Raw genomic sequence first — 13,776 nt, forward strand, 5'->3', positions numbered from 1 at the left:
CAGAGAAAACCCTAGTACTGCTTACTGACAGAGCTCTAAACAGTGATGTCATAACCAGAGAAGACCCCCTCATTTTAACAAATAATTTCACCCAAGAGGCCTTCAGGACTTTTAGGTGAAGAAAGGCAGTAAGAAATCAGGATGGTAAGCTATCCGATTATGAATGAGTTTATGCCTTCACCTGGAAGGCAATACGGTCTTCTTCTATTTATTTAAATTTGTGATATGTACACTGTGTGCCTTCCCAGCCCATGTAAGTATTCCTCCCCGCCGCAAGAAAAATTCCCCATCTGCCAGGTCTAATTTTTTAAAAATGTTACACTGGGTACTACAGACAGCTTCAGTATCTTCAACATGAGTTATTATGTAGGGCAAACAACTTCAGGTTATTTGGCTTTTTAATAGGAGGAAGAATTTTAATAAAAAATTTAAAGACTCAGGGAGCCTTCTCTACTAGACAACTTAGAATATTCATCAGTGAGACTGAGATGATAGATACATCATTAATGCCATCTCCCCAAGGTGACCTGCCCACAGTGGAAGGTTATCTGAAGGCAAAGACACCCTGGAGGCATCAGCATCAGGCAGCATGCCTGACTAGTCACTGGAAACAGTGCAACTTAATACCATAAAAACAAGCTGAGCACTTATTAGACACATTCCAGACTGAACTGAAAGTAACTGAAAACCTAAGATTAAAAACTGCTTGAAAGGTACTGGGATATGATACTCTAGTAATTTAAAGGTTTTCTTGTTCCTACTGCTTCGTTTTTGAAAGAGCCGGATTCTAATTTTTGTCCTTTCAGCTCAGTCAACATTGTAAGATGACCTTCTACGTGACACCACTGTTTTGAAACAAACTGATAAACAGACGGCCTTCAATTTTGTACCAATCTAACAGAATCTATTTTCTCATTTAGCCAAGATTGAGGCAGTGCACTTAACTGACGATTACTATTTTATTAGCTGGGGATTATTTGTAAAGAGAATCTGGTGAATGGTACTGCTTAGGGCCTCTCTTCAAGGGCCTGGGTTAAGATGAATAGGCACGATATGGTTTGCTCTCTAAATGGACCTGAAAATCCCTGATGCCTTTCCTCCTTTCCTGGTTAGTCTGTCCATCCTTTGATGAAGAGAACTATGGAGGAGAGACTCTATGATAGGAAAAGGCGTGAAGAAAAAAAATCATTTTGAAAATTCAAATTGATTGTTCCAAGTTCACCGTAGGGTCAGTTCTGAAACAGTCACCACTGCAGGCAGGCAGGCCGGCCATCCCTCAGTCCTGCCACTAAAGTGGGGAGTGAGAAAGCTGGGAATGGAGAGTTTTAACTATCAACAGGTCTTTTAAACACTCCTTGGGATTACCCAGGGCACTGACAATTTGAGAACAGAACCATGGTTTTTGATTTCTACTGGTTATTGGCTGGAGAACTTGCTCCTTATCCTAGGATCCTTGCAGATTTCTTATCTGTTAGCTATGTGTGTGCTGGAAGAAAAAGGGAAGTTAGAAGAACATTAAATTGTCTTGGCTGAAATAGAACACAGATATTAATCCTCTATTTGCTTTGGACCATAAAAAAATCAGAAACAAACAAAAAACAGAAGTAAATAGTTTCTTGTGGGGTTTGAAAGTATTAAGAGTGTATGTATAATTTGAGGTGAGGTAGGGAGGGGTGGGTAGTACAATGGGGACAAAGCTAAGATTATTACTGTTTACCTTCCCCTATTTGGAATGTGACTTAATTAAGGAGTTTAAACTGTTCTGCATTTTGTATATATTACATCCTGAATATTAAGCACGACGATGATTGTGCTACGTGGCACTAACACATGTCCTCTACACACATGAAATTAGGAGATTTGAAATCCATATGCAAACGATGCACACTGACAATCCCCAACTTTTTCATACCAAATTCTGGTAAATAATAGATTTATTTTCATCTTCTTTAACCATGACCTAAACACATGTATTCACAAATCCTTCAGTTATGAGAGACAGGATTCAACAAAAAGGAAACAAAAAAAAAGAACAAACAAAAATTTGGAGCGGATTTATCTTCCTTTCTAGATGTTCCCTTAGTCATTCACTAAAGCCCCTTTACATGAGAAACTTTAATGTGTAGACAGCAGTAATCCAAAGCAGGGGACATGTTTTCTAAAATAGGAAAAAGTGTCTGACTTTTACAGTGTGTATGCCACACATATATGTTCAAAGTAATATAATTAAGATGACTTCCATCCTCCTCAAATGCCTGGGAGGTCAAAACAGATATAACATGGGGCAAATGTGGTTTAATGAGTTTTTCTACCTGTAGATACAGCTGACTGTAGAACATTAGATAACAAGTTGGAGAGAAGAGGGGGAGAGAGAGGGGCTACTTTGTTTCTAGTGTTAAAATTGTCTTCTAAAGTTCCTTAAATTCAGTTCAACAATTTCTGCACCTTAACTCTGCTTACCCAACAGAACACTCTATCACTGACACTTCTCTGTTAATTTTCTACTAGTATTTCAAACTTGTTTGTAAGCTCCCATGAATGACCAAATCTTCAGAGATTATTGCTGGAATCACTGCCCTGCACAGGGGATGGTGACCTGAGGGGTCTAGTGAGGCAACTCTTTCATAGTTCACACTCTCTTCAGGGCAAGAAGTGGGAGTAGGGAATGGCAGGGATTCACAAACCACAAGCAGAGCGCCTGGCAACAGGACTAACCTGTGGAAACCAAGAACCAACGCAGAACTTTCAGAGTCAGAAACACTACCCATGAAATTAATGCCTTACCAAAAATAAGAACTAGAGCAGGTTCCACCTAGGTAAAGGGACTGAGTAAACCCTCAATCTAAATTCTGCAAAGGCTGAAGAATCTATGTAAAGCCTGCGGTCAGACTGTCAAGACATAATCAACATGAACGGCCATTTCCTCAGACCATTCCTCCACTCCTTCCTTTCCCTGGCCTCTTAGGAAAGGGCAGAAGGGAAATTGCTGCCTTTTGCCATGTGTGGCATTAAACTTTTCAGTCACATGAAGGGGAACCGCAATCTGAAGTCAAAGTAATACATCATTACCTAAACACCCGGAAAACGTTACGACGAGATGTGACATATTTACATGATTTTGGAAGTGCAAACTTGTCACAAATTCACAAAGTCTTGCTTGACTTGGACTTACTATACAAGGTGCTCTTTCTCTAAAATGTAAGATCTGTACTCTGTGTTCCTGATTAAGTAACACTTGTCTCTTAAGACAACTGAAACTGAAACCTACTTGTTTATTTCTATGATTCCAAAAGAACGCAAAAACCACATCTGTCAACCCTTCCCCATTCTTGTCTCCTTTACAGAGAGCTCTCCTTCTGATCTCATTACCGAACAACAAGGCAGGAGACACAGAGTTTGGAGGGGCCGATGCAGTCGTCGTGGCAGAAGGCTCCACAGCCCTTGCACATGATCATGGCTTTCAACCGGCAGTAACACTTGGAAGGCGTGTCCTCTATGCTGCTCTCCTCAGGAAAGGCCTGAACAGGAATGGTCTGGCCATGGCTGCCTGCATTCATGGCCTGGCTGGCAGGGATGGCTGTGACAGTCACTGAAAAGGACATGACATCACCAACATTGCTAGACACCTGACTACAGTCGGGCATCCCTGGGACCGAGGAGTTATGGTCCATGTCCGATGAGGTGGAGACGTTGATCATGCCTCTGTAGCTTGGCCCGATCTGTGTGGGGCTCCCGTACAGCTTTGGGGTTTGCAGTGGTGGGAGGAGGAGAGACTGATGGGTAGGACTGTCTGCAGGCAGAGGAAGAGATGTAGAATTGAAAAGCTCTGGGCTGCTCCGCATGGTCTTACCTCTCACTGCATGAGCCATCTGCTTCTGCGCTGCCTGAATAAAATCTCTGGCTAGGGTCTTCTCGTCAAAGGTTTGGCCTCGAGTGAACAGGTAATTCTCCTTACTTAAAGGGGTTTGCTCAGGCACTGGTGTCTCTGCCTTCACATTCTTTTTAGCTGAACAGTCACTGGTGGACAGGGTTTCTCTACTGTGGGGTCCTGAACTCGCATCACACTTGCCAGAACTCTGAGAAGCCTGTGGCTCCTCCTTCACCAGGACAGATTCTTGCTCATCACCAGTACTTTCCTCGTCAGTATCATCTTCCTTCCCGCTGCTACTATCTCCTGCTGCATTCTTACAGTCTGTGTATCCCATTTTCAAGGCCTCAGTGGGGCTACTCAGACAAAATCGGTCTTCGGGGTTCAAAGAATGGGTCCTCCTAAAGCTCTCTGAACCCCGGCCATAGGTGGAAATATTAAGTAAGTAGTGACCTGCCATTGCAGGCTTGGATGTCCTTCTGCCAGCAAAACCCAGCATGAACCTCTGGCTTGTGGAAATGTCCTCTAACGGGAAACCTGAGTGAGTAAAGTTGAACTGCGAGGGCTGCACAAATGAGAGAATGTTCTGCCTCCGAACCCTCTGGCTGAGAGTCTGAAGAATCTGATCTTGGGTGGCCTTACTGAGTCCTTCTTGGTACTGGTGTGTGTCAATGCCAGAGTCCCTTAGATCCTTACCTGAAAAGAGCTGCAGGGGTCTTGGAACCTGGGGGAGCTGCTTACTTTGCAAAGTTTTACCCAGGTGCTGTGCAGCTGGATGGGACGGTCTCTCGTGAACTTCCTCTCTGGTGCTGTTCTCTGTCACGCTGGTACCTACGAGTGCTCCTACCCCCTTCTCCTCTTTTGTAGTGAGTGGAACAGTTTTCATTTCAACTTTGGTGAGAGGTTTAGGCAGAATTTGCTCCATGGGAACATCTTTGCCCTGCAGCAGCTGAGTTACCAAAGGATTATTAGCAGGGATATTAGAGCTTGGCCTTGAAATGGGTCCATTCATATGTGAAGAAGTTCCCGGAGTTTTAAGGCTAGAAGCTGCCGGCAAAGTGCTCAAGGATGGAGCTGATGCGGTAGGCGCTGTGGTTACGCTGACCTGGGGCACAGGGAGCTTCTCTAAAGTGGCTGTTGATAACAGAGATGTTAAAGGGGAGGCAGTTGTATCCACTGAAACGCTAGCACGTATCTCTGCTGAGGCCGGAGGATTTGGGGCATTCTTACTAGAACCCGCTTTAGGCTCCACTGCGCCAGCGGCTGCAAAATGAACAGGCGAGGCACCCGTGATCAGAGCAGGATCTGCTGGAGCTGGAGGTGCTTTCTCCTGCCTACTGTTACTGGGCGCTTGGGGCTGACTAAGAGAGGCCATCGTGCCTGTTGCCCTGGGGGGATTTAGTTTTTCATTACTTAATTTTCCTAAAGCTGGCGGGAGTGCATGAATGTGGGCTGGTGAGGGGACACCGGCACATGCTCCACCGACGGCAGATGCGGGAGGCACTGAGGGGGTTTGCTGTAGTTGTGCTCCAGGGCCACTATGAGGCTGTGGCTGGCCTGCGGTCCTGGTCTCAGACTGGGGCTGAGTGTCTGGCCCAGCGGGTAAAAGCTCTCTCGGACCTCCCCTGCTTCCAGTTCCTGCCAGTTCCAGTGCGGGGCCCTTGCCAGGCTCACTGACTCTGTCTGAGTCAGGATCCCCTCCTCTAGCAGTTCTCCTTTCACCCCCCTCCCCTGGACCCTGTCCACCGCCTGGGCCAGGTCCTGGAATGGTCCCTCCAACTGAGGCGGCAGCAGCGGCTGCGGCTGCGGCGGCGGCAGCTGCCCTCTGTGCTTTGACAAGCTGGGCTTTTGCTTTGATGTCTGCAAGGGTTCTGGCTCCTGTTCTGTTAGGACTAGTGATGGAGATTGGAAAACGAGCCCTGGGAGAGACCTGCGATGTAGGAAACGGCATGGGAGAGATTCTGGAGACCGGGATCTGAAAGAATTAAGGGGAAAAAAAAACAACAGAGCTTAGCTTTCTTTTATAAGAGTAACAAAACTTCATTAACACAAATTCTCAGAATAGGGTGAATGCTATCACAAAGACGGGAGGCCTGTGGCTAAGAGACCAATCCATGGAGACAGCCACACAGGTCCGTCTCTAGGGTCTTTTCACCTCCTCTACTGGTGCCAAAGACTCTCCTCCGTTGACAATCACTCCCACTCAGTCACAAAACTCTTTTCTCAACACAATTCTGTCTTAATGTCACTACTACTCAGAACAGCTGATCATTTAACATACAGACCTGTCTATGATATCTATATTTTAAAATGTGCGTAATAGCAAGAAAAGAGAAATAGAAAAAATAAAGTAGCACACTATTGTTGGTGTTTAGTCACGAAGTCATGTCCACCTCTTTGCGACCCCATGGACTGTAGCCCACCAGGCTCCTCTGTCCATGGGATTTCCCAGGCAAGAATACTGGAGTAGGTCGCCATTTTCTTCTCCAGGGGGGGTCTTCCCAATCCCAGGATCAAACCTGTGTCCCCTGCATTGACAGGAGGATTCTTTACCACTGAGCCACCTGGGAAGCCTGTCTTTTATTTCTTGGCTTTACTACGAGGTCCAGGGAAAATTTCTTGTTCTCTTTTACACACTCACACATGTACAGCTAAGCATATAGGCTGAATTATCTCCAAGTACAGAGGCCTCTGGATAGCACCAGAAGAAAGACAATGTGTAACCCACCCCACCCACCCAAGAGGGAGTACGTACATATTGGCTACACTATGAACCGAAGTCATTCTCATCGCCTGCTGGCATTATATTTATTTGTGGAGCTTTAAAAAAATATATGTGCTCTAAGACCTATCCCTAAAATTGAAAATTAGAACTCCTAGAGGAAAAATACATTTCTAAAAACCTTGTGAGGAGATTCTGAATGCATCATTAGGTCTGAAACCACTGATTTTCATATCATAAAATATATTTGAAAAGACTCTGACTTCTGTTCAAAACAATACTTTGAAATCTATTGGAATGCATCAAGATGCACCAATCTTAAACCTTCTAATAGTTGGTAAAGTTAAAAACAGAAAATAATGGTTACAGATGTTCTAGGACATTTAACTAAAAAAACTAAGCCACTGAGCCCAAAGATAATGCATCTTTCCGGAACTCCTTAATTGAGAATAATAAAGTCACTAAGGATTCTGCATTACTGGCAATACTCATTTCTGAAAAGGTCAGCAGTCCTGAAAAACTCTCTCTCTTTCAGAAGTTAGACCTATGGGATTTGTGTAACACTTGTCATAAAGCCCACATATTTCTCATCTTGAGATATACTGAACCTCTGTCTCAAAGTTGAATCTGTTTTACATCCAACTGCACACAGTATTTCAGAAGCTGCCCAGAGTAAAGTCGTTATTACCCTTTAGTAATACCATCTGGAACAGACAATTAATAGGGAGAAAAAACAGATGAAACTAGAAAATTAAAAACAAGAAGTAAAAAGCACAGTTGTTTAGAGGAATCATATATAGGATTAGGAACAAACCATCTTACATCAGAATAACCTTGAGAATAACAAGATACTCAGCACAATAAATGATATCTATCATAATGACTGAAAATCATCAATAACATGTTGATGAAATAAGGATAATCCTTCAAAGTGGTTTAAATAAAATTTTTTAATGCTTAAAAATAATTTGTTATTTATGTAACTAGTCCTATTATCTGTTTATGTAGAATAAATGAGATGTAATACTTTTTTTTTTTAAATTATGAAAACCACACAAGGTTTCTAGGCGTTGATAACAACTGCAACAACTTAACTTACTGAGAAGCCCTCTCTCCTTGTATAGAAAAGGAATTAGATTCTTTCTGTTATAACTGTAATATACAATGTATGTCTGAGTTTTCTGTCTGTAGCTGTATATATACGTGTATATTATATTTTATATATATGTAGGATAGATACATGTGCATACGTAATTTTATACAATAAGAGATTGATAATAAAATTCAAATTTTGTTTTTCTACTTAAGTTTTGTTTAAAAGATTTGTTCTAAATTACATTAAGCTTCGTCTCAGAAAGAGGGATTTGGATAAGGTCTAAGGTAAGAGAATTATAATACTAAAGTCACTTCTGCTAGAAAGCTTTGAAATGAGGCAGGAGTGAAAAAAAAAAAAAGGAAGAAAGTTAAGTAACATAAATTTGGTCACAAAAGATTTAAGTTTTCAGTGCAGAGCCTCTTTGGATTAGCAGAAAGATGTGGAAACAGAAATGATGGTTCTTACCCAGTGTCATTTATATAAAGTAAAACCTAAACTGTAACCCAGCTCTCAGGTCTAGAGATAAGATAAGCTTCAAAGAAAGGTTTCTCATATTTTTAAAGAAGAAGAATGAGTGATTATTATAAAATGAAAATCTCCAGCAAAGCATGAGAGTGTATCCTAATGGTAGAAAAATATCAAAAAAAGGAAAAGGAAAAAGGAGAGTCCTGAGTGCTGAAACCACAAAATTTAAAATTAAGAACAGCATAGTATTAGCAAAAAGCAGCAAAGAGGAGCAGAGTCTCATAGTGCATGAAACAGGTCAAGTACTTCTAACGGAGTATTTCAAGGGTTATTTCCAGTAGGACTTCGGTTCATCTAAGTTAAATTTAAAAAGGAAAAAACGTGTTTCTATTTGGCTTATTTTTAAACTTATATTCCAATGTGAATGAATACCCAGTGCCGGAGTTCATGCAGACACAATACTACTAATAAATACTATTAATAAAAAACATTAAGTCACTAGATATGATTAATGAAATGAAGAATGAACTGAAAACTGATGTTAGGCACAAGACCAAGTACACACGAAGGTAGTGACACTGCTATAGAAATTTAAAAGATCTTGATACACAGCAATATATGGCTAAAACACAAGTTAATCACATATCCAAAGCAGCAGAGCTTAGGCTACACCATCTTACTAAAATCCCTCAAGAGAGGGAGATTCATGGCGGCCACACACATTTCCTATAAAAGGATAGAACTAAAAGGGAGTTCAGACCCTCAAAACATCTCATCAGTTATGGCAGCAAGAAAAGGGTCAAGGCACACTCAAACATCATGGCTCTTGATACAAAGATACATGACCTCTTACATCAATGACCTTCTCCTGTTTGCTATTATACTTAACAGAATACATTCCATAATTGTCTTAAAATACAAGAGTAGCCAGCAGGGAGGGTGGGTGGAAGTGGATTACATTAGATTCTCAGATATTTGAATAAATATTCAAATCCCAATAAAGATCTGTAAGGCTGCACTTCTAAATGCCTGTTTCTTAATAATTTTACTCATGTATATGACCATGGTTACACACATATCAAATACATACCACTGCTTCCACATTAAGAAACATCACAAACACTTGAAATTTAGTAGGCAAAACCAAAAACTTGTTCAGACCATCTCTCTTCTTCAATTCTTCCTTTCTTACCTTGAGGGGTGGTACTCTCCGCACCTGGAACCTGTCCCCTCTACTGAGAAAGGGCTGTGGGGAGACCTGAAATGGCTGCTGGTGCTGGCGATGCTCAGTGACACGCGGCCTTTTCTCCCAGCTTGTCGGGGCCTCTTCTTGGGTGAGAGAAGATTTCCTCTTGAGGCTTTCTGGGCTGTGATCAGCCAGAGTTGATGGAGGCTCTTTCATAGTTGTCTCCTGTGGACCTGCTTCTACTGTGGGCTTCATTACTGTTGTTTCTACCCCAGGACTCTTGGGTTTGCTCAGGGAAGTAACTAAAGCTTCCTGGCTTTCATTTTTATTATAATTTGAAGGTGTAGTGAGATGATTCTCTTTCTCAGATTCCTGTTCAGCAGAGGCAACTGGCTTTTGCTCCACAAGAGCCTCATCCTTCGGGCACTTGATGGGAGGAATGCTGCTAAGCTCATTTGTATTGGTAGCCGGGGAAAGAAGGGGCTCTGTGGAGTATGGCTGCATCTTATCTTGGCTTTCATGCTCTTCTTTTCTGACTGGTGATGGCATCTGCAGTACTTCTTCTTTAGATTCTAGCTGGGGAATTACTGGGACTACACTGACAGGTGAGGCCTCTGAAGGAAGCGTAGATTTTGGTTGCTCAGCTGGGGTTTTCTTTACTTTGGGATCATTGGGTGAAGCTGTCAATTTCTTTGAATCTTCAAGACTCAGGCCAGAACTAAAGGGTGGAAGAAAAAAATACTGTAGTTGAGAAATCGCCTATGTTACTGAATATATTATGAGATAATGTATATGGCAATATCTGGAAGAATCTGTGGTACTTAGCCAGTAGTCTTTATATATTATCATCACTATTATTAATATTAGTGAAAGGTCTGGAACTAGAGCACCTAGATTCAAATCCTGGCTCTGATACCTACTATCCATGTGATATTAAGTAAGTGAGTAGCCTCTCTGTCTCAGTTTCTTTAACAGTGTTGTTGTTTAGTCACTAAGTCATGTTCGACTCTTGGCAAACCCATGGACTGCAGCATGTCAGGCTTCCCTGTCCTTCACTATCTCCCAGAGTTTGCTCAAATTCATGTTCATTGAATTGGTCATGCTATCCAACCACCTCATTTCTTTAATAGTACACTGAGGCTAATCACTTCACAGTGTTGCTAGGATGAGCAACTAATGCATGTAAAGTACTTAGAACAGTGTACCTAGGACATAATAAAACCTCACTGTAATGTTAATTATTATTATTACTTCTGCTTACAAAGGAGCTACACTGTCTACAGGCATACACCACAGACTTCCCACAGAGAAGTGAAAGAAGCCAAAGACCCACGTCCCATAGGATTGTGGGTTTGGACTGCAATCAGCTTGGACAGCAAGGAGATCAAACCAGTCCATCCTAAAGGAAATCAGTCCTGAATATTCATTGGAAGGACTGATGCTGAAGCTGAAGCTCCAATACTTTGGCCACCTAATGTGAAGAACTGACTCACTGGTAAAGCCCCTGATGCTGGGAAAGACTGAAGGCAGGAGGAGAAGGGGACAACAGAGGATGAGATGTAAGCTCCGGGAGTTGGTGATGGACAGGGAAGCATGGTGTGCTGCAGTCCATGGGACTGTAAAGAGTCAGACACGACTGAGTGACTGAACTGAACAGCTTTGTTCTGAAGTACCTGTAGAAAGGCTGGCCCAAGAAATCTAAGGAAACCAGAGGAGACAGTAGGAGAGATGACTAATCTCCAGAGGTTGAAAATGAAAACTGAATTTTTGGAAAGTCTGTTTAAATTTTACTTGGAAAAAAAAAAAAATTTTACTTGGTATAGCTCTAAAATTCTGAGATTAAGTGCCTCCGAGTTATCCTGGGAATGAAGGCCAAGTAGGACTTCCTGGCTAATAGCTAGACTACCCTGGAGGGTTCACTACAGATTTCCCCTAATGTCTCAGAATAATGTACAAGTAAAAGATAGTCCTCTTTGGTGACTTCAAATAATCAGTCCTGTACCCCCGAGATGGAACGGCTAAGGACAAATTTGTACAATCATCAAATGTAGTCCTTCCCAAAAAGCTGGCAGAAAGTAACAGCTAAAAACAGAAAGACCCAAGAATGGCTGTAACGCTTGGAATGAACAGTATTTACAGAATTAACTGCCACCTGTGATCATGGTCTAAATGTATTCACTTTGATTTCTGTAGAACAGCTCAAAGCTCACACCAAGAAGGTAAAAAAATCAGTGTACTGGGCTCTTCATTTCATTAAGAATCACTTCTGAAATGACCACAAAGGGGATAAGGACAGGAAGATAAGGAAAAGAGCTGTTTGTTCTCAAGCTATGATTATGCAGTCCATTAGGTATACATAAGGAAGGAAGAGAAACTAACAGACAATTAAGACTCTGGGTATTCAATTCTATTTCAAACAATACAGCCCCATTGTCATCTATTAAGTGGCCCCATTAAGTTTTTTTTTTTTTTCTGGGCGGTTGAGGGGGATGCTTCGTGGCTTGTGGGATCTTAGTTCCCCAACCAGGGCTTGAATCTGCGCCATCGCAGTAAAAGTGCTGAGTGCTAACCACTGGACTATTAGGGAATTCCTCCCATTAAGATTCTGTTAAGGAAAAAATAAGACGCACTATAGTGCCTTGAGAAAAGGGTCTGTATCTTGATTCAGCTATGTGTATCTCCCAGAGTGTCTTTTAGAGAAGAGAGGCTGTTTAATTACATGTTGAATATTATGGCATGTATTATAGGATTCCTTAGTGATTCTGGATAAGTTATCCTTTTGTGGGATAACTGCCTACAGTAAAAAAAAGAAAAAAAAAGAAAAAAAAAGTATAGAACTTAAAAAGAAAGGACTCTAATTCAAGAAAATAAAATCTTTTTTATAAGAAACCATACCATCTATAATGGCAATGTGTTAAGAGTTCAAGATTATGAGAAATCCAATTCTGTGTACCTAAGAATTATAAAAAGAAAATAATTTTCTTGGTAAAAAAAATAGAAGAAAATTGCAGACTAGATTTCCTGGGAAAGTAGTTCGATGAAGTAACACATGACATATGTATAGGAATTAACATTTGGTTTACAAAATCTGTCTTGATATTACCTCTGACCATAGTAGCTTTCAAAGAATTGTTCTTTCCATGGCTCTACTTTTTTCTCCTTCTCAATCTCTTGTCGAATTCTCACCTGCATCTCCGGTGTAAACTCACCTACAATATATCAAAAAAAAGAGATGTTCAATAGGAATATGTTATTTGCAGCTTTCCACTACTGGCAAATCATGATAGAGTCATGAAGGAGTAATACTATCATGTGAAAGTAAAAGAAATCTCCCCAAATTCCTCCCTGTTAGGGAGAACTCCCTAAGTGCTGTAAGTTGAAACATATACACTTGCATCCCACTCCATATAGTTTCCAGTACTCAGCTGAGTTTAGGTGGTCTTTTTCTCTGGATTTTCCTTGTACCACTCCCTTCCAGCTCCAAATATTCCCTATAGATTTTTTATAAACTTTTTTCTCCACTGGAAAAAACAGTCATATGCTTTTGGTAAATAATGACACTGAACATTTTATTATTTAGGTTTTATTTAATGTGGGAGACGTGGGTTTGATCCCTGGGTTGGGAGGATCCCCTCGAGAAGGGAAAGGCTACCCACTCCAGTATTCTGGCCTGGAGAATTCCATGGACTGTGTAGTCCATGGGTCACAGAGAGCTGGACACAACTGAGCGACTTTCGCTTTCACTTTCTCTGAGACAACTTGTGTTTTAGTCCTTTTAGCTTTAACAGCATAATGAACAGCTATGGCCCTCCTTAAAGACATTTTGAGGTTCCAGTGAAAAGGTAGGGAGCTATTTTTGGAGTTGTCAGTTTTCTAATTGTTCCAGAAACTGTATGAGTCTAGTGCCCTAGCAACAAGACACTCAATATGCCAAAGACTAGGCTGCTCTGAATATGCCATTTATTTTCATATACTACCAACCACACCTCAATCCTTCCCACTCCATCAGTAGAGAACAATGAATGTGCTTGGTAGGCCATCTTAAAACCGGTGCCTGAGACAGGCTGCTGCTAAGTCATTTCAGTCGTGCTGTTTCCTGTTAATTCTCTAATACCCAGGACATCAAAGAATAAGTGGAAAGAGTATATTTGAAGTATAAGACCTCTTAGGCCTTAGAAGTATAGGAAGAGGGGGAGGAAAAGTGTTAGAAGACATCTAATACTTATCACTGCTGCTGCTGCTAAGTCGCTTCAGTCGTGTCTGACTCTGTGTAACTCCATAGACGGCAGCCCACCAGGCTCCCCCGTCCCTGGGATTCTCCAGGCAAGAACACTGGAGTGGGTTGCCATTTCCTTCTCCAGTGCATGAAAGTGAAAAGTGAAAGCGAAGTCGCTCAGTCTTGTCCGACTCTTAGCGACCCCATGGACTGCAGCCTACCA

The 13,776-nt window shown here is 41.7% G+C and overlaps 1 protein-coding gene across 3 annotated transcripts in view; it reads right to left on the reverse strand.

Annotated features, from left to right (window-relative positions):
• Positions 1-207: 207 nt before the first annotated feature.
• The window catches only part of ASXL2 (ASXL transcriptional regulator 2), a 111,459-nt gene continuing 97,890 nt past the window's right edge, over positions 208-13,776 (reverse strand). For 2 of the 3 annotated variants that reach the window (XM_069582813.1, XM_069582814.1), the window contains 3 exons: positions 12,441-12,546; positions 9,344-10,055; positions 208-5,843 (listed from right to left, as the gene is read on the reverse strand). In XM_069582813.1, coding sequence (XP_069438914.1) covers positions 3,366-5,843; positions 9,344-10,055; positions 12,441-12,546 — 3,296 coding nt within the window. In that variant the 3' untranslated portion in view covers positions 208-3,365. The remainder of the gene's footprint in view (positions 5,844-9,343; positions 10,056-12,440; positions 12,547-13,776) is intronic. The other variant, XM_069582816.1, reaches the window with a different exon arrangement.

Source organism: Ovis canadensis, chromosome 3 (assembly GCF_042477335.2).
Source record: "Ovis canadensis isolate MfBH-ARS-UI-01 breed Bighorn chromosome 3, ARS-UI_OviCan_v2, whole genome shotgun sequence".
Classification (NCBI taxonomy): Eukaryota; Metazoa; Chordata; class Mammalia; order Artiodactyla; family Bovidae; genus Ovis; species Ovis canadensis.